This window comes from Mesoplodon bidens (assembly GCF_964165515.1).
Source record: "Mesoplodon bidens genome assembly, chromosome: 1".
Taxonomy (NCBI): Eukaryota; Metazoa; Chordata; class Mammalia; order Artiodactyla; family Ziphiidae; genus Mesoplodon; species Mesoplodon bidens.
The window spans coordinates 217,157,996-217,179,301 of NC_138176.1; the positions used below are offsets into that span (position 1 = coordinate 217,157,996).

General features: G+C 43.6%; 1 protein-coding gene across 1 annotated transcript in view; it reads right to left on the reverse strand.

Moving 5' to 3' along the window:
• The window catches only part of TBC1D9 (TBC1 domain family member 9), a 101,600-nt gene that overhangs the window by 8,218 nt on the left and 72,076 nt on the right, over positions 1-21,306 (reverse strand). The window contains exons 10-16 of the mRNA XM_081251097.1: positions 18,984-19,198; positions 16,785-16,902; positions 15,382-15,667; positions 14,774-14,903; positions 9,365-9,463; positions 9,123-9,191; positions 5,108-5,348 (exon numbers count right to left, since the gene is read on the reverse strand). Coding sequence (XP_081107223.1) covers positions 5,108-5,348; positions 9,123-9,191; positions 9,365-9,463; positions 14,774-14,903; positions 15,382-15,667; positions 16,785-16,902; positions 18,984-19,198 — 1,158 coding nt within the window. The remainder of the gene's footprint in view (positions 1-5,107; positions 5,349-9,122; positions 9,192-9,364; positions 9,464-14,773; positions 14,904-15,381; positions 15,668-16,784; positions 16,903-18,983; positions 19,199-21,306) is intronic.

The following is a 21,306-nucleotide window of genomic DNA, read 5'->3' on the forward strand; positions in this document are numbered from 1 at the left end:
TTGGGAGAGTGAAACTCTCTGTACCTCAGTTTCCCCTCTATGAGGCAGGATGACAAATTAGAAGATAGTACCAGTGGTCTTGATATCAGGGCCCATGAAATGTGAGAACTAAAGGTGTTAACACGTAGAATAGTGGCTGGCACAAATTTAACCAGTGTTATTGATAAGAAAAGTCAGGTGAGTGGGCCTCAACACCCTAAATACTTGCTAGAGTCCAGAAATAATCTCAATACATGTTTAAGAGTGCTTCAAATTACTCATTTTAGAAATCTTTTTTAGTTGCTTTTTGGGGTCTCTTAAATATTTCTGCAGTTCAATTTAGCCTAACCTAGCCGCCATTATATCACCATTGCTTCAACCCAAAGAATCCTGTTACATTTTCCCTTACAGTCCATACGTATTTCAGGAATCAGAAAATCCTTTGTAAATGCGTGTTCTCAGAGTGCCTAGTTGAAGGTTAATCAGATTTGCGAAAAGGGGAATCACAGGATCTGGACTGGTTGGCAGGGGCACCAGGGGTTATCTCGTACCACCTCCCACTTAACGCAGGGGCCTCCTCCCACACCCACATCCACGTAAGAGAGACATCTGAACATCCTCAGGGACGGGAAGCTCATCACAACCAGAGGCATCTCATCTCACTGGGGAATTCTAGAAACACTGAAAGGGCTCCTGTCATTTTTACTTTAGTCAGGACCCTTAACCTGCAGGTTCAAGTGCATAAATTCCATGAACCACAAACAATGTAAAATGTGGCCACGTGCCAATGTCACTTTTTGGGAAGATTTCCACAGTCCTTATCAGATCTCAAAGAGATCACAACTCATAAAAAGGTTTAGAACTATTCCTTTTCCTTCCTCTTTAAAGTAAAAAAAAATAGGTCTATTACGTCTTCATTACAACAATCCTTCAGATTTTAAGGACAGCTGTCCTGTTCCTCTCCAGCTTATCTTTTCAAGGCAAATTTATGTCCCCCAGGCTATACCTCTCTAGATTTTTTTCAACTTTCTTATACGACATGGGTTGTACACTCTTCCCTATTCTTACCCACATCCACCTTATGTGTTAATGTGTCCATCAATAACCCTCTGGACAGAGAGTTCCAGAAGCTTCTAGTCCACTGCAGAGAATAGTGGAACTGTTCTTGACTCTTAGCCTAAGTCTGCATTCAACTCTTTATACTCTTCACTCTGGAGTTTCTTATTGACCACATAGTTAACTAAACCCCCAAATGCTTACACACTGACCAATACTAACCATGAAAATAATGACAGACATTTATGAGCCATTCACTTTGTGTTAAATCCTATGTTAACTACTTTCCATATGCATTTCACTTTCTTCTCACAATAATTCTACGAGATGGTCACAATTATTATCCCAACTTTACAGGTGAGAAAAGTCGGACTTATTGAGATTAAGTAATGTTCAAGGTCATAAACTAGCAAGTGGAAGGCCCAGGATTTGAACTCAGATTTGTCTGACCCTAGATCACATGGTTGAAACCACTATACTATATATGCAGACATACAGTTCTTTTACAATCACTTCTTAAAATTTAAGATTTCTGATTTATCTCTATCAGTTTGTTTTTGCCAATCATTTCCTCCTCTGATTTCTGTAAATCTTGTTTTTGTCCTCCAACACAATGGTTGTCTCTCTTCATTTCGTGTAGCCAACGCATTTGGTTGTGGTAGCTCCTTTACCTTTATAGTTTAAATCCCTGACTGAGTCAGGTAGAGGGGAATAAGCAGTAATTGTAGTGACAACAATAACTAACACTTTTTGAGCCAGGCACTGTTGTAGGAACTTTACTTGAATTATTTCTTTTAGTCCTGACAATAACTATTTTGCAAATGAGGGAACAATTACAGAGGTTAAATACCAAGCCCAGCATACGAGAGAACTCTCCATTGACCGTCATGCTTTGGGTGCAGGGTTCAGACAGGCATTGAATCACCAACATCCATATCCCTCCAACTTTCCACTTATAATGAGTTATCTGTCCAGCGACCAGCTGCCTCATGACATCTATGGCATGTTTAGAAATTCTGCCTTCCAGCAATACCACTGGAAAAGGAGGTCCAGCTAATTTGTGGCTTGCAATTGTAATCTCTCATCTCTAATTCCATAGAGATGGTCTGTTCACTAATTTCTAGATGGATCTTTCTGGAGATGAACATTGAAATTATTGATCCATCTCTTCCAGAATTCATTCTTTAGTTTCTTAAGACTTGAACAGAATTTCTTTTTTCTAGTCTACTTGTCTGTCTCCACAGCTGTAATCAACCCGCATGACTGACTACAGCTCTTGAGACTCCTCCTGGCAAACCGGGTGGAGTTGACTTTGCTCAGAGAACTCAACTGCATTTTTAAGAAGCCTAAGTACTCTTCTCCAATGTTTTCACTATCTTGGACTGCAAACCTCTCTTTCCTTTTCGGAAGATTTTGAAGAGTATTTACCTTGTTGGGGTTTGACTAGGCTTAAGTAAATTAAATATTTATATTTATTCCTATCACCTTCTACACGTGTCTGGTATTTTCGTTATGAACATCTTTGCTAGAAGCAGATTCGCATTACAACTAATTGGCCGTAAGGCCATTTTGCCATAAAAGATAAAAATAACTGGTTGATGGTTACACTACACTAGCAAATAAGATATCAAGTTTTGAAAGTCCTTCAGCGAGCTAATCTAAGCCAGACTGTGTTAAAATTTTCACCATTTTCAAGAAATTTATACCCATCAGGAATCACATTACGATTTCCTTTTGCGGGGATAGGAGGAGCTTGATTCTTCGTTTGCCTCCAACGTCTAATACTGCATGATAAACTTGGTAAAGACGGCCTGAGAGGACAATCTGTTGTATCCAAATTAGCTAAAGAATCAATCATTAATGTTCTCGAAGGCTGCTGTGAATTAGTAGCTGCTTCTTTTATATTTGCCATAGCTTGGTGAACTTTTGGTTTCGATGAGTGGGAGGCATGACTGCGCTCGTCGAAGGATTTATAAAAACTGATTTGTTATCTTTTTCTAGTGTCGTAACTGTCAACCAATTATTTTTATCTCATGGCAAAATGGCCTTGTGGCCAATTAGCTTTGCAGCAAAACTGGCTGCAGCAAAGATGTTTACGGCAAAAATTCCTAGAACCCTTTCTACATGCAGAACCTGTCTCTTTTTTCTCCTCCTTATTTTTGTCCAAAGGTAATTTAAAAATATCTCCCTTTTGATAGACACCAAGGTGATAATAATAGTTACTTTGGGGCAGAAAAGATTAGGAGAGGGTCAAAAGGGTCTTTAGCCTTGTCTGGATTGTTTTACTTTATTTACTTTATTTTATTTTGTTCACTTTTTTGAAAAGCAGAATGTATTTATGTTACTTTTATAATTAAAAATTAATGCCTCCTTCTTCCCTAAAAAAAAAAAAAAAAATCCTATTTGCTGTCCTTAGCACAGAGTAATGAGAACAGCCCTCATCTGAATCCTGGACCCAGTACGTACTAACTGTGCTTTTCAGTTCAATAACAGACATATATATACTTGCTAAAAATGAATGTTCCAGCAAGTTGCTTAACTTTTCTAAGCCTCCATCTCTTTAACTGACAGTGGGGGTATTAATAGTAACCAGACAGGTAATAAAGCATAATATTGATAGTAACTGCACAAACGCTGCTTCCAGGGTGCCTGAGTTTAAACTCCAACTTTATAGCTGTGTGCTTTAGGTAAATTAAATACACATAAAGCATGAGGGCAGTGCCTGGCTGAGCAAATGCTATATAAATGTTAGTTATCAATACTATTATTACCCTCAAAGGTCTGTTGTTTGGATTAAGTAATAAAGTACAAGTTCTAAAGCATCACAACAGAGCCTGCACTTAAAAAAGGCTAGTTTCCTCCATGTACCCCCTTTGAATGATATATCTGAGTTCTTTATACAAATAGTTTTTACTTATCTAAGAGGACCTCATCTACATCCCTTTGCTTTTTTTTTTTTTTTTTGCGTTACGCGGGCCTCTCACTGTTGTGGCCTCTCTCGTTGCGGAGCACAGGCTCCGGACGCGCAGGCTCAGCGGCCATGGCTCACAGGCTCAGCCGCTCCGCGGCATGTGGGATCTTCCCAGACCGGGGCACGAACCCGTGTCCCATGCATCGGCAGGTGGACTCTCAACCACTGCACCACCAAGGAAGCCCCCCTTTGCTTTTTTAACAACCATTAGCTTTCCCTGGCCTTTGAGCCTTCCAGTCATTATTCTTAATGATTTAGGGTACTTTTTGGAATCATCATTGGCTCTATATCTGACTCCTTCATCTTTCGTGGGCACAGGTCATTTTCAAGTGCATGGACCAAGGTCACAGAGTGGCACAATTAGAATTTTAAAAAGTCTTCCTTCTTATCTCATTCAGGCAGCCTGACATAATGCCTGCTATATCCACAACCTCGTATTGGGCGGGCCAAGCTTGACCACCACGTAGCTTTTCTGCTCAGATATTAATGGGACAAGAGTCCAGTGGAATATAAGACAGGAAACAGGTCAGACAGTGAGGCTGACAGGCAGAAACTCGTGCTGCTTGTGAGGTGAGGGTGTGCATTCTCAGGATGGACACCCTTCCTCCCCACAAAATGGAGAGAAAAGACTTCCATTTAGACTGCAGGGCTGTTGCATTTTTTTTTCCAGCTCTTTATTGAAAACATGAAATGTTTTATAAATTTTTATGAAACATATGTACTGTAAATATATTTTTTGACAAAGAAAAGCAATCCATCCAAACATTTCTTCCCTTGTAAAGTTATCGTGATTTGTGGTTTCAGTGTTTAAGTTGGCATGCTTGCAAACTCTCTGATGATGTATTTTAACTAGTGCTGAGGACTATCGAATGTAGAAGGTAATGATTTAATCATATAATATATCCATTAACTAAAAACGAATTTTACAGTCAGCTTGCAAACCTTAAAATGTGCTTCTCTGTCCTGTAAACCTTGTCTCCTGAAGCGAGCGGGGCTGTGGTCCTGAGGGCGGCACAGAGAACCACGAGGACCACGCTGCTTACGGACCTGTTCCCCCCTCCCCCTGTCCCAACTCATGCAATAACATCACATCATCCTTACTCAGTCCAGAGACAAACTCTCGGAAGTTGATCAGAGAATCTCCATTTTCATCTAATAACTGGAATAAGCGCGAGGCGAGCACGTCAGAGTGAGTCCCACAGGCCCAGGGAAAGAGCAGGGCAAACATGCCCTTGAACAGCTCAAAGTCGATGCGGTACTGCTCGAGATACGGCAGGCTGGGGTCGTGCCGGTCCAGGGCATTGCTGCTCCCACCCCAGTAGCAGCTGGTTAGGTGTTCCGCCTGAAAAATCAAAGAACAGGAGGACTACTGGGGACTGCATCTCACAGCAAATACCAAGAAGAAAGGCCCTCCCTCAAATTTGGAAAAAGGCTTTAGGTCACCCGTGTGCATCTCCTGTGGGGTGGGGGGGCAGTGGTCTGGTCCCAGGGCCCCTCGTCTTCTCTTCTACATATATCTCCACTTGACCCCGCTCCCCCCAAACTCCACGGCAACTATCTCTGCGTTTACATCTGGCATGAAAAACCCGGTTCAATTACTGGCGTAGGTGAAAAAAGAAAGAAAACCCTCCCCCTCCCCACTTTCTTCTCCCCCCTGCCCATCCCCACACTCAAAAGCATTTTAAGAAGTAACTCCCATAAAGACAAACTTCTTTTTTTGTTAATTTAAAAGAAATACATAGAATGTTAAACTGAAAAAAGGATCTGTAATTCAGGCAATCTGATCACCTTGTGTCCTCAGTGAGGATGGTACAGCCCAGAGGGTAAGTAGCTTCCACAGGGTCATCTAACCAGTTAGTCAAAGCAGAATCATCATGCGATTTTGGGTCTCCAAACTCCTAGTTTAGTGTCCTGTAAACCCCCTGCTTCCTGGTCATCAAAATCACATTAATATTATCCTAGTCATCCAGTAGTCAGGCTACAAGTGTGCGGTCCTCCTGTTTCACGTATCTGAAAATAGCTCCAGGAAAATTATGAGTAGGAACCGCTAGGGTGAGGAGAGCAGAGATCCAACAAAAGGCTTCTTGTTTCTGTCCTTGGAAAGAAGGCTGCCTCTTTATTCATGAGGTCATATTGATTCTGGTAGAAATATACGCCCATTCTAGGAAGACCGCAAAGAAAAAACATCTAATAGAAAGGCCAGCAAGAACACCCCAGCTCCCCGGTATGTAGACATTTACAGTTAGCACTGAATGGTAGCCTGGGGAGATGGGAGGGGCATCCAGAGGGAGACTTTATTTTTTACTTTATGCTCTGTTGTACTGAGTATTTCATTATAAGCATGTATAAATATTGCAATAGCAAAAGGCACTTACAAAACAGATCTCCCCCTCCCCCTGCCTAGGGGTTCCGAGAAGGGAGAGTCAGTGGTGAGTGCGTAGTACTTCAGTGTTGTTCTCACTTAGAACGGAGCAAAGAGGACCAATGTCTTTGTCCTCACTGTTTGCTGGGAATTGTAGCTAATAACTCCCAAAAGAGCGGAGTGAGAGTAGGCAGGAGAGGAGGAAGGAGAGGTTTCTGCAGGGCAGCCTCGGGAGAATAAAGGAAATGCGTCAGGTCCACCAGGCTTTGGGGCTGCACTGGCGCTGTGGGTGGAGATGGGGGCGGGGCTTGGGCGGAGTGGTGATGGTGGTGACGTCAGGGAGAGGAGGGTCCGAGGGACTGCACGGGTGAGCTGTGCTCTGAACGGATGCCCAGCAGCCCTCTGGGTGCGACGGTGTTGGTGATACATCCCCAGGAAGGGTCCTCTTTACCGGAGCTTCGTCAGGGGATGAAGGTTACCCAGAGCACGTCCTCCTAACTAAAGCGCTCACGTTCCTCTGGAACCAGGCCTAAATGTGGTGCAGGCACTTTCACCGTGCTCACAACCTTCAGGAAACGACAAGCCATACAGACCATGACCCTCTTCTTTGATGAGACCCCCTACTCCATCATTTGGGCCCTAGGGACCCGAGATTGAAAAAGGACTAATTTAGAAAGAGTTCAAGAGAAACTAAGGCATAGGGGCCCTGAACCACATTTTCCATCAAATCTGCTTCAGGGTGGCGGCCTTTCACCTTTTTCTACCAAGTTTTAGCCCAAAGCCCAAGGCAGAAAGCTCCGTGGGAGACAAGTGCCTCTCTCCTTTGTATCCGAAGGAAACCCCCCAGAAATTGGCTTTTTAAAGGACTAAGAGTCTGGCAGCGTGTCTGACACAGTAATGCCTCAATAAACGTTCGTTCAGATGAATTAAAGCCAATGAAAGCCTTCAAAAGACTCAAGAAAGAGTCGGTAACTGAAGTCTTTGTCTTGGGTTCCATAGTACCCGAGAGTCCTTCCCATCCCTGACACCAGCCAAGGGTCTCGGGTTCTTTCTTGGGGCGCTCAGCAGACTTGGGGAACTCGTGTTTGTCAACACATCCTTAAGGCAGGGTTTTGGAGTGTAAAGAAAGCTTTCTTCAGGCAATATCCTCGGCGTACAAATGACACACCTGGTACCTGGAGGTGCATAGACCAGAGAGTGCAAGGGTGCCCGGGTAAGAAGACAAGGGCACCCCTGCCTCTGTGTCTTCAGTGATCTCCGGATCTTGGACTTCTGTACAAACAGCCCTGGTCTTCCTTTTCCCGGTGTGCCCCAGAGTCAGCCTCCTCTTTCTAATGTCATAGCGCTTCCCATTATCTGTGCTTGGTCTTGCCGCCTCCAGCTGCTACTCCCGCTTCCGTTTAGTTACCTCAAATCCTGGTCCTACTGGCACCACCCTGTGAAGAAGATTTCTTCTAGTCCTCAGTATCCTTTGAAAATCTGATCTCAACTGGATCATTGTATCTTCTTGTTTTGATCCAAGTTGGATCACTGTAGTTTTTGCTTAACGAAACAAAGAGGGACTCCCTCCTTACGGAAAACCAACATACGCGGAGCAATTAGCCACCGCGCTTTACGTGTCTGAATAAAACACGAATGAGATGGCACAGGCTAGACACTTCGCCGTCAAGTGCTGAATGCAGCCTGGTGGGGACGCAGTTGTCCACTCTGTTGGTCATGCTGCTGGGCTGCACAAAGCCATCAACCTCTCTCTGCCTGCCCCAGAAGCACGCAGAGATTATACTAGATGGAAAACTGATCACTAATTCACCTATGTATTCAACACACATGTTTGGAAAACCGAGTGGGGAGAGACACCAAACTAGGCACCAGTGAGACAAAAGGAAATAAAACGGTGGTGCCTCCAGCAGCTAACAGGCAAGCGGGAACATTTGCAAAAATATTCCCAGCTCTCACATTCTCTGATCCTAAGATCTATTAGTGTCCAAACTCAGATCTTTACGTTTGTCCCTTTATGTTCGTTCCTGTAATATCTTTGCAGTCCTCAACCGTCTTCCCTAGTTCTGAGAGTAAAAGCCTCTGTACACAAGAAGCTAGCCAATTAAAGATTGTGATAAAATCGGTACCCGCATAAAAGGCATCTTTTAAAACTTTTTTCTTGGCAATTGCTGCATTTTTACAATGTTGGTAATGACAGTTATGACAAAAGTATTTTTTCTGGAAGAAAAACCATTCTATGCTGTTTTATTTACTGACATAATATTTTCTCATTGAGGATCAAGATTGGTATGGGCTGACTTAGAAAGGAAAATTGCAGAAATTTAACAACTAAGCTTTTCCTTAGACATTTGAGCAGCTTTATTCTTATTCTAGCTACATATCTCTTTTGAAGAGTGCTTTAATATAGATTAATATAGGAAATTGCAATTTACAAGAGTCTCAGGAAGAATTTAAACTTGATTGCCATCATTCCAATGAGAATTATAAAGTAACGCCCTATTTTCTTAAGACCAAGGAAACAGCTAAAATATTATATGGAGTGGAAGAAAGCTAAAACATCCATTTAAATGAGTTATATCTTTATTTTTCATATTAAGTACTCTATTTTTACACTCTCAGCTCTAGCTTCCTATTTATGCATGTTGACACTCATGCTAGCCCTTCACAATTTAACAGAAAAATCTAGAACTAACTGAATTATTAAAGTGAACTCCTTTTTCCCCTGAATGTACATGAATTTTCTTTGAAACTCACTTTGAAAAGAGCATAAAGTTCTTCTAGCTCATCAATGGTAAAGGAAGTTTCTGTCACAATGGTTCGTACCTATAAGAAGAATAAACACAATGAATTTCACAAACTCAAAAGTGTCATAATGGGAAACTTCCTGATGTTCTTGTTTTAAATCATCTTCAGTCTGTCAAGCAGGAATTTGAGTTGGTAGGAGTGTAAGGAAGGCTGGAGAAAGAAGGTCACATGCCATTTCTCAAAGGACTCACCACGTTCCGTTTTGTAGTATCCTCCAGTGTCTGGATCACCTTCAGTCTCTGTTTGAATCTCATCTGCTCAATCAAATCCGCCCGGATAGTTCCAAATTTCTGGAAAAAAACAACATTGGTATTTCGAGAAATCTGCTAAAGCACTCAATATCATGTCTGCAGGACTGATGGAGATAAATCCTGATACCAGTGGGAAATTTCTTGCAAATGACAGGCCTCCTAGACTATACCTTTATTTACTATATGGCCTTTGTTTATTTTGAGGCCATTAGACAACCATAAATAAATAACAGAAAATTCTCATGCTTCTTAACAGTTGAACCAAATTTCAAAGCCACATGAGTCTTCCTCAAATCAACAGTTCATGGGGAAGGAGAGGGTTAAATAAGGCTACAAGGGCCCTTTGTGGTTGAAATAATGCTTTAAAGGAAGAACTTTCTTGGCAGGAAGAAAGGAAGTATATAAGGCTAACTATTAAACTGAGAGGTTGTAGGAAATGTTGGAGTGAGGCTTCCTGTCCTGATCTCTAGTTCATTAGCATTTGTCTCTCATTGGCAGACACTGAGGGCTAGCAACCTTTTTTTTTTTTTTTTTTTTTTTTTTTTTTTGCAGTATGCGGGCCTCTCATTGCTGTGGCCTCTCCTGTCGCGGAGCACAGGCTCCGGACGCGCAGGCTCAGCGGCCATGGCCCACGGGCCCAGCTGCTCCGCGGCATGTGGGATCCTCCCGGACCGGGGGCACAAACCCACGTCCCCTGCATCGGCAGGCGGACTCTCAACCACTGAGCCACCAGGGAAGCCCAGAAATAATGTACTTGAAGAAACACTCCCCTCAGTTTCCAGGGGCTCTTGGGTGCCTTGCAAATCAACTGGTGGTTTTCAGACTCTCCATGAACCAGCCTCTCCTGGACCAATTGATCTCCTGTCCATATGTACATCTACAAGTCCATCTCCGTCCTATCCAGACAAGCCCCCCTGGCTCTGGCTTTAATGCTGGGGAGCTCTTATTTGGCTCCTGACTCTCCCACTTCCTCACTGTGTGCCTTGGGAAAACTAGCTCTACCTCTCTCAAGTTAAATTCTCACCTTAAAATGTGTTAACATGTACCTGGTGGGGCTGGGAAGCACCCAGCACCTGTCCCACACGAGGTGGGTTCTCCTTGAGTGAGAGCTGTTTTCATCACCCTTAAGGAGCTGACACTTTATTCTGAACTTTTAAAACTGTCTGTTAGGGCTTCCCTGGTGGTGCAGTGGTTGAGAGTCCGCCTGCCGATGCAGGGGACACGGGTTCATGCCCCGGTCCAGGAAGATCCCACATGCCGCGGAGCGGCTGGGCCCGTGGGCCATGGCCGCTGAGCCTGCGCGTCCGGAGCCTGTGCCCCGCGACGGGAGAGGCCACAACAGTGAGAGGCCCGCATACTGCAGAACAAACAAACAACAACAAAAAACCTGTCCTTCTGCACAAACTCCTCCTTGTGTTTTATCAGCCACCTCCTTTCCCCGCTTAACATTTCACAGACGCCCTGGGCAAGTCGTCTTGAACATGAAGAAACTGTGGTGGTCGTGTGTCTGCTGAAAGGTCTTTTATTTAAAGTGCCCTGTGACTTCCAGAAAGCTCATCTCAGTCTATGGGTGAACCTGAAGGCCGGGACTTTGTCTTCTACGTCTATGTGTCTAACAAAACTGCACACGGGGCGCACACAGAAGAAAACTGTCTCTCAGACCGTCCTTACCATTCCTTCCAGGAGGGGCTCGGTAGAACTTCACAATGAGCAAAGCGTTTATGGATCAAGTTACCATCTCTACACATCAGGAGAAAGCTGATCAACTGGCATCAACCTAGGGAATCTCAAGGCTGAATGTGCTTTCCGTATTTTCCCTACTTTTCTATTTTCCTGACTAATTATCCTGAAGCACAGAAAGCAATGAGTCACCTGCTTCAGAACACCAGTGTTGTGCCGTATAACCAGGTTATAATGGGTCTCTCTGTATAGTGGCCCCATTCTGTATCTAGGGCAGTGATTCTCAACCCTCACCAGGCTCTAGAATCACCTGGGAACTTTAAAAAAAAAATTTATTCTTAGGCCTCATACCAGAGATACAAAGTTTACTGGTCTAGAATGGAGCCTAGGAATGTATATATATATATATATATATATATATATATATATATATAATTTTGTGTGTGTGTGTGTGTGGTATGCGGGCCTGTCACTGTCGTGGCGTCTCCCTTGCGGAGCACAGGCTCCAGACGCGCAGGCTCAGCGGCCATGGCTCACGGTCCCAGCCACTCCGCGGCATGTGGGATCTTCCCAGACCGGGGCACGAACCCACGTCTCCTGCATCGGCAGGCGGACTCTCAACCACTGCGCCACCAGGGAAGCCCTGGAATGTATATTTTTAAAAGCTTGGCTTAAAAAAATTTTTTTAAGTGGTTTTAATGCACAGGCAGACTTGAGGACCATCAACTTAATAGGTGGAAAAAAAAAAAGAAAGGCAAGTGTTTGTGGTGTTTTCTTTAGGATGGCCTAGAAGGCATTGGGAAGGCAATGGAAGCTTATGAGCAGGGCAGTGACACCAAGCAGAGAAGAGAAAACAAAAAACCAATCATCATGTATTGAAAGGCCAGGTAATGTAGGCATTGCTATACATAAACGGGGTTGTCTTCCCAGGCAGAGGAAGGAAACTGCTGCTGTGTCCTGTGATAGGATATTTGGCAGCCTAAGCGTCACCATTAGGGACCAGGCAGAGAGGATGGAAACGGAGAGCAGCCCTGGTCTTGTCTCCATTCTCCTCTCTTTCCCATTAAAAGCTCGGTGCTTTGTGACCGCCTGGAGGGGTGGGATGGGGAGGGTGGGAGGGAGGGAGATGCATGAGGGAAGGGATGTGGGAACAGATGTATATGTATGACTGATTCACTTTGTTATAAAGCAGAAACTAATTAAAAAAATAAATAAATAAACTTAAAAAAAAAAAATGGGCCAAGTGCTGATCTCAACAAGACCTTAGCTTACCTGCTGTCGAGAACAAAGCTGAGTTTCCACGTACCAAGCTTTATCACTTTGATCTAGAATTCTCTTTAAAATAAAGGTTTCAGGGGATGCCTTTAGGAAAACAGCCCGCAGCTATAATAATAGCTATTGTCTTCAGTCACGTGGACTCTTTTTCTGGAAAAATAATCATGCAAACTTTCTGACGGAGGACTATGCGGCAGTCCTGGGGCAATGATTTTTTAAAGAACGCATTATGGTAGTAACCAGTTTTGGAAGGAGTGAAGTGACAGCCATCCTTAGTCTCTACTGGAGGAAATATAAATTGGGACAATTTTTAAAGAAATTGGACAGTGTGTGCCAGGAGCTTGGAAATAATTCATACTGTTTGATCTACTACTGCACATCTATTCCTAAGAATGGACTCTAAGAAGAAGAAATTCAGAGATGTGTTATTTATGCAGTAGTTTATCATATAATATATAATATCATACATATTATATAACATGTAAATACATAATAATACCATACAAATTTGCCATATGGTACTGAAAATTTGGAAGCAACCAAACTAAATGTCTAACAAAAAGGGATCAGCTAAATAACTTTTGGCACCTCATTAAAGCAGACTATTAAGAATCTGCAGGGCCTCCCTGGTGGCGCAGTGGTTGAGAGTCCGCCTGCCGATGCAGGGGATGCGGGTTCGTGCCCCGGTCTGGGAGGATCCCATATGCCGCAGAGCGGCTGGGCCCGTGAGCCATGGCCGCTGAGCCTGCGCGTCCGGAGCCTGTGCTCCGCAACAGGAGAGGCCACAGCAGTGAGAGGCCCACATACCGCAAAAAAAAAAATAAAAAAAAAAAGAATCTGCAAAAACCTGCAAACAATATATTAAATATCAGAAAATGCTCATGATCTATTTTAAGTAAAAAATGGAATGGTGCAAAACACTTTTTAGTATAAACTTATTTTTTAAGTGTAAGTTGCAAAAAATAAAAACATATTTGGAGACTTCCCTGGTGCCGCAGGGGTTAAGAATCCACCTGCCAATGCAGAGGACACGGGTTCGAGCTCTGGTCCGGGAAGATCCCACATGCCACGGAGCAACTAAGCCCGTGTGCCACAACTACTGGAGCCTGCGTGCCTAGAGCCCATGCTCCGGAACAAGAGAAGACATCGCAATGAGAAGCCTGCGCACCGCAATGAAGAGTAGCCCCCACTCGCCACAACTAGAGAAAGGCTGCGTACAGCAACGAAGACCCAACACAGCCAAAAATAAATAATTAATTAAAATAAATGTTTTTAAAAACTGAAAAAAAACACGCCATACTTGAGGGAAATATAGTGAGATGCTCACAGGATATAGTCTTTTCTTTCATATTTTTCTACAGTTTCTACATTTTTTTACAATAAACCTGCATTACTTTTATGATTCTAAAACGTATCAAAAATGTTTTGTTTTCAATATATATGGAGTGTCAATGAAAATTGTCTGAAATAATAAATTACCAGTCTTTCTCCCATTTTGAGTTAAGGACACACATTTCTGAAAAGATGTCTGGATCCATGCCGATTTTTTTAAAAGCACCAAATTTGGGGTTCTCTTTAGGAGAGATTTTCCTCACCATTTCTCCCATATCCAGGCTGTTGCTAATTGAAATGCTGACAATCGCCAGTCATACGATCCCAAAACATCAGGAGAGGGCCTAGTGTGCTGAGCGGAACATTCATGCTATTTCTTAATGATCAGGAAATGAACAAACCATGAGATGTTATGGGCACTGAGTCCTGGGGGGCGCCACAAACCCCAAGTGCTATGGGGTACACAGGACCGTGGTTCCTTCACCTCTAGATGCTCGTTAGTTCTTTTATGGGATTCAGGACCACATCTGGGGTCATCATGGACCAGGAGGCACCCTCCCACGCCCAGGCCAAGCAAGTTTAGAGGAATCCTAGGACTCTGGTTCTTCTCTAGGATGGTATAGAGTATTATATGTGTCTTGGACCTAAGAGGATTGGCTTGTGTACTTCCCAGAAGACCTAAGAACTTGGCATGAGCATGGGAAGTGAGCTGATTTGTGCAGGTCAACTTCCCCATGCTTGTTTTCAACAGTCCCTCCTCAACCCACCCAGAGTTGAATAGGAGCTGCTACTTGATCAGGCTTCAGGGTGGGCAAAGCCAAGAACTGGAGGGCCTGAGCTGGTCATGGCAATTGCTCTGTGGTATTAGACCCATTCAGTGTCCATCTCTGGAGCTCGAAGCTGTCGGCTGGCAGGAAGCTGCTTGCTTCGGCAACTAGTTCCCAGAAGGCGGAGGGAAGCAGGGACGCCCCTGGGTTAGCAATGGAAGCTGTGGCACACGTCCAGCCGAGCCCCTCAGAGCACTCAGAGTGCTGTGATGCTCAGGCAGGGAACGTGACCTACCTCATAGGAAGTTCTGATGAGTCTGAAGATGTCGACCTCAGGATAGGGCTCCACATCATCACTGAGCAGGGAGTGGAGATGAGGGATGGGGGGCAGTGTGCTGTCCTTATTGGTCACACTGTCCAAATACCTGGAAGAAGAAATGAATCTGGAGTCACTGGGAGGCGAATCCCTTTACACCTGTCCACCCATTGTCTGCAAACTCTGCATATCAAAACAAAAGACTAAAATTTCCTTAAGAGCAGAATAAAATTGCCTTCACTTCTTTTTTTTTAATTGTATTATTTTTTAATTGAAGTAGAGTTGATTGCCTTCACTTCTAAAGACAAAGCATATGAAAAGAAATGCTCAGCCACAGAGAAAAGTGGGCATTATGATTACCATCAGGCCAATTAAGACTCGTGAAACCAAGCAAAAAGATACATGGTAAGTACAGGGAAGAGGACTTCCCTGGCGGTCCAGTGGTTAAGACTCCGTGCTTCCAATGCAGGGGGCCTGGGTTCGATCCCTGGTGGGGGAACTAAGATCCCGCATGCTGCGTGGCGCGGCAAAAAAAAAAAAAAGTACAGGGAAGAAAACCCAAAGGTAGTTTTCAAAGTGAGAAATACCTTCCCAAAACGGTCATGGCCTCCCCATCGTCCTTGCAGTTCAAAAGTTTGTCCACATTTGCGTCCAGCACAGCCAGGGCCAACTGGAATATCACTTTGATTCCTTCATAGAAGAAACAGTCGACAACCACAACTGCACTCTCAAAGGGCATCACGCTGAGAAACAGTGTGAGGAACCAGGACAGGGAGATGGTAGAAATCACACCCAGGTCCTGCATGCAGTCATACAGCTGTGGGACATAGTCCCGGGCAAGTTCCTCGAAGACACCCTGGTCCACCAGGGCACCTGCAGTGGAGGTGGACGCAAAAGGCCATGGGTCAACCAACTGCACCTTCTCACTAATGAACCCAACCCAATGGCTTGACGAAAATAATTCAGTTCACAACTGCTGCTGAGACAGAACTCTAATTACTATGTTACTAGACCAAGGTGTCAGCACAGCCAAGTCACCAGATGAGTTCTGGCTACATCTTCTCTTTCTGGGGTCTTCCTCTCCTGATTCTTTATCATAAAAGAGCAATAACATGAGAACTCTGAAGGCTGTTGAAAAGGTCAATTTACAAAATTCTCCTGGCACACAATTACTTTTTTTGTTGGCAACGTGATGTTTGGTTAGGCATGAAATGTATATCTAAGTAGCCTCACTTCTTGGCAAACTCTTAAAAAAAAAATCTCTCTTCTGGGTGCATGGTCCCCACATAGGAATCATTTCTCTAAACAATTGTTTTTTCAATTTAAAAGCATTCCAGCTGTAGACATTTCTGGAGAGTATTTCCAATGAGTCAAATGAGTGTGCAAAAGTTTAGAAATGAAAACAGAACACAAGAGGGGAGCATAAAGCATACCTTTTGCTACACTGGCAATGAAAAGCTTATCCTGCTAAAATGAATGTCTAACGCCGGAGGGGATTATAAGGAGAAATGCCAATAATTTGTTTAAATGCTCATCACCGTTGTTTGCTTTGCAATGAAGCCAGTTCTGAAAAATACCTTAGAAACTGAGCTCTGGATACATTTTTATATGCTATTCTGCCCACTCCTTTTTTGAATACTTCTGCTTTCCATAGATTCCATGCTCTTCATGAAAGAATTGTTAAACCTTTTTGGGTTGATGATCTGTGTGCTTGGTGTAGCTCTCACATGGCACAGACTGACACCCACACTGAGTGTTTTCTAAAACAGTGAGACACGTGTATTCTCTCCATGGGGAGAAGCTCCATGGGGCTCCTTTGTGTATAATCTATATTGATTCAAGCCCTCTCATTCGCATCTTAGAAAGCTGCAGTAGTCTGAAATTCTTTTGACCAATGGTGACTGGAAATGGGGTTCCAGCTGGTTTCCCGGTTCTAGAAACATTTTCCTGATGAGATAAGGGTTAAAATGTTAACCGCATCCTCACATACCAACCACCCTGGTGTTGTAGTAATCAGGAAGCATGCGTTCACACAAAGCCACCAGCAGCCAGAAAGCTTCCTCCTCTTTGGCATAAAGCAGCAGCACTGATGTGACAATGTTCATGGCCTAAAGGGATGAAAGAAGATGTCATCAAACACATTTTCCATTTTAACATACAAGCAATTTTGTTAACCTGAAAAATGACTGAGTTAGTCCCACAGGGGCCAGCGTACTTTTTCCTTAAAAAAACAGATAATAAATTTTTAAAGGCTTTGCAAGTACACACACATATTCTTCCAAGTTTTGTCTTCTTTCCAACTCTTTAAAAATGTAAAAGCCCTTAGTCCTTGGGCCTGTTAACTGTTAAGAGCCTCCATGAGCACCAATATTCACCCCCCCATGCACGCAAACCCTCATTCAAAAAAACTTTGTCCAAAGGCTATTTGACAATGCTTTTAACCTGTTAAAAGTTTAGGTGTTTTCAATCCTTAATTCAGTGAGGTAACTATTTCCTTTTTAATCTTCCATAATTGTGTCTAAACCAAGTAAACATGGCTTGGGGCTCTCCTCAGGGAACAATGAAACCTTTCAAAGTTGGAGTCCTCGCCCATTATTTCCATCTGGATAAGGATGGTAGTGATAAGTAACAGGGATTTTATTCTAAAGTAACCTACTTTATTAAAAGATATTATCAGATAGCTCACAACCACTCAAGGCTCAACTACTTTAATGTCCTCTGAATTAAAAAGAGGAAGATCAAAAGATAAATATGAACTCTATTATATTAGAAGGGAACTCACTCCTGTACTTCTTTTGATCTTCTAGAAACCAGTAAGTGTTCATCAGGCTTCAACAATATAAATGTCAAAAAAGGGATTTTTGGAGACTTCCCTGGTGGCGCAGTGGTTATGAATCCACCTGCCAATGCGGGGGACGCGGGTTTGAGCCCTGGTTCGGGAAGATCCCACATGCCGTGGGGCAACTAAGCCTATGCGCCACAACTACTGAGCCTGTGCTCTAGAGCCGGTGAGCTACAACTACTGAGCCTGTGCACAGCAATGATAGACCCAACTCAGCCAAAGATAAATTAATTAATTTTTTTAAAAAAGGAATTTTGGTCTAATAGGCTCTTTCTTGTAAGCCTTACTCAATAGCTTCCCAAGTGAAATCATTAGTAAAATTCTACTTGAGAATTAACCTGCCTTGCCCAGGATCATGGTCATGGTTAGTTCCTTAGTCATTCAGTCAAGGTAAGTTCTTTTGAAGGTCTACTTGGTAACAGGCTCTGGACTAAATATTGGGGAAGGGGGGACACAGTGGTGACAAGTCTCACAGGGCATAAATGCTGGGTTCAGAGAGATAGAATAAAGACGTAAAGGTTGATGAATCAATTTGGATGTATATTTAAATTAAGTGCTATCAAAAAGATAAAATGTGGTACAGGGAGACCTGTGCTCTGTGTGTGTGTATGTGTGTGGAGAGGTGTAAAGGAATTAAGCCTGCTTTATCTTTTAGCTAGATGGTCAGGGAAGGTCTCTCTGAGTATGTATGTGGCCTTTAAATCTAAGGATATTATCTTGGAGCTTCCCAAATTGTGGTATCTGGACCTAGTATAAGAGATAATTGTAGTGGGTATATGTGCAACATTTTTTTATACTGAATTAAGCATTTATTTTAAAGTGCCTTAAAATATAACCATAGCATATAAAAGTTACATTCTCAAGGAAGTTAGTTGCTTAGGAGATGCATAGCAGGAGCACTGTGGAACCTAGAATCCAGGCCTGGTGCCCAGGCATGCTCAGGAACAGCTAGTGACCAGCTAGGTTACTAGACGGTGGTGGATGCAGAAAGGGCACTCTTGTCCCCTGGCTGAGAACCTCAGTGCGGGGGTTCTCAGCTCAGGGAGACTTCGCTCTCTGAGAGACATTTATCAATGTCTACAGACATTTTAGTTGTCACAATTGGGGAGTTCTACTGGCGTTTAGTGGGTAGATGCTATTAAACATGTTAGTCAACAGGATTGTTATTAAACATCCTACAAAGCACAGGACCGTCCCACACAAACAATTATTCAGTCCACAATGTCAATAGTACCAAGGTCGAGAGACCCTGGTGCAGTAATAGTTCTCTTAACCGTAACACCGTTCTCATTACTTACTGGCTAATAAAACATTTTTTTAAAAGTCTCACCCCTCTGTGACATTCACCTGGCAATACCCTATGTTAGGATTTCGAAAAGCATAAGCCGTTAAGACTCTCCTCAGAGCAGCGATGCCCATTTCGTTCTGGAAAGCTGGGTGCTCTGGGAGGGAGCGGTGCAGGTCCCTCTCAATCTCCTCCGTGGCGAGGTTGTACTTCCCCATGGACTTCTCCACGAGGTCTTCATAGTACCCGGGATGCGTGGCCTTCTCGTTGATAGCACCTGGGAAATACCCAACAGACGCAACATCAGAAAGTGGAAGCCCCGCCCTTGGTCTGTAACCACAGCTGACTGACCCAGACTCTTCACCTTCCTTCCCCTCAAAGGACACTTGCGAGATAATTGTGAAATCCCATGAGGATGTGTCTGTTACAATCACCGCCAGATTGTAAATTCACTTCTGTCCTCCTTCCCTCTTCTCACTCCCTAGTAAGCGGCTGTTTAAAACCTCCCTACAGGGGCTTCCCTGTGGCGCAGTGGTTGAGAATCAGCCTGCCAATGCAGGGGACATGGGTTCGAGCCCTGGTCCAGGAAGATCCCACATGCCGCGGAGCAACTAAGCCCGTGCGCCACAACTACTGAGCCCATGAGCCACAACTACTGAAGCCTGCCTGCCTAGAGCCCATGCTCCACAACAAGAGAAGCCACCACAATAAGAAGCCCACACACTGCAACAAAGAGTAGCCCCCGCTCGCCGCAACTAGAGAAAAGCCCGCATGCAGCAACGAAGACCCACACAGTCAAAAATAAATTTAAAAAAACCCAACCTCCCTATACTATATGATATCACTTATATGTGGAATCTAAAAAATAATACAAATGAATGTATATGCAATACAGAAACAGACTCACAGACGTAGAAAACAAACTTATGGTTACCAAAGGGGAGACGGAATGGGGGAGGGACAAATTAAGAGGATGGGATTAACAGATTCAAACTACTGTACATAAAATAAATAAGCAACAAGGATTTACTGTATAGTACAGGGAACTATATTCAATACCTTGTAATAACCTTAATGAAAAAAAATCAGAAAAAAGATAACTGAATCTCTATGCTGTATACCTGAAACTAACACAATCAACTATACTTCAATAAAAAAAATAATAATGATGAATTAAAAAAAAAAACCTCCCTAAGATAGAGGTTTCCAACCTAAAAACTGTGTTCCAAGGAACTTCCACAGACAATCCTGAGAGGCTGCTCAGAGAAAAAAAGGGAGGCGGGCAGAGAAAGCCGAACTGAGGCCTCCCCCGCCTCTGCCCTCCATCAAGCAAGCAGCTTTGCTTGTATTTTATTGGGGTTTTCCTTAGGATTCCACTTGAAAAAGGAGGGTCTGCTTCTCAAAATAAGTTTGAAAACTGTTTGCTAAAGCATAAACTTTGAAGGGCTCACAAACAGCCATACTGAAGGGTAGGAGGAGGTATTAGGATACATTGCAGGGGGCAGGGAGGGTATTCCCGGCAGTGATGAGCCGCTGCTATGGAGGGCAGTTCCTCAGTGCTGGGGATGATGATGGAGAGGTGGGTGAGAATCACTGCTTTGAGATCTTTGCATTTTATGATTCTCAAAGGCAGAAAAACTCCGGATGCAAACATTTGAATCTCAATCTAGTTAAATATAATTTACCTAAGTATAAATTATATATACCTACACACATATACATATATATAAATATATACAGATAAAAATACACATACATATATGTACATATTATATGATGGATAGTTAAATATATATATATGTATATATATATATACACTATACACACACACACGTATTTAATGACAGGGTAAACTGATTTGTGTTTCACTGATTAGAAATTAGACCCCTGGGCTGACCCAGTCCTTGCCACAGGTGGTCACCCAGAGAGCCGGCCTGATCACTCACCCTTGTCCTGGAAAGGCAGTCTGGTTGACGGTAACTTAACACTGGCTTTGGCTCTCTTCTCAAGGGAGGTTTGCAAGGATCTCTTGCCATCTGGCCTGCACCTCCCTTCAGTGGGTTCAGAGAGCCAGGCCCTGGTACAGTGGTCCTAAGAGTTATGGGAAGCAGGGCAGGACTCGGGCGGGGCTCCGCTGCGGGGGGCTGGGCTCTCCCCGTGGGTGGGCTGGCCTCCATATGAACCCCACGCCCTGTGCACTGGGTGGAAATATGGGCTCAGTTCTCTACCCAACAGAGATGGTGTGTAGACCACATCACCCTTTGGCCTCACATATCCCATCACAGTTAAAGAAAATGCTGGGTCTAACTCTGAATGTGTCTCTATAACAAGGCTGTGGACTGTCGTATGCTCTTTCCCCGGCGGCTAATGTGTTTCATTTTCATC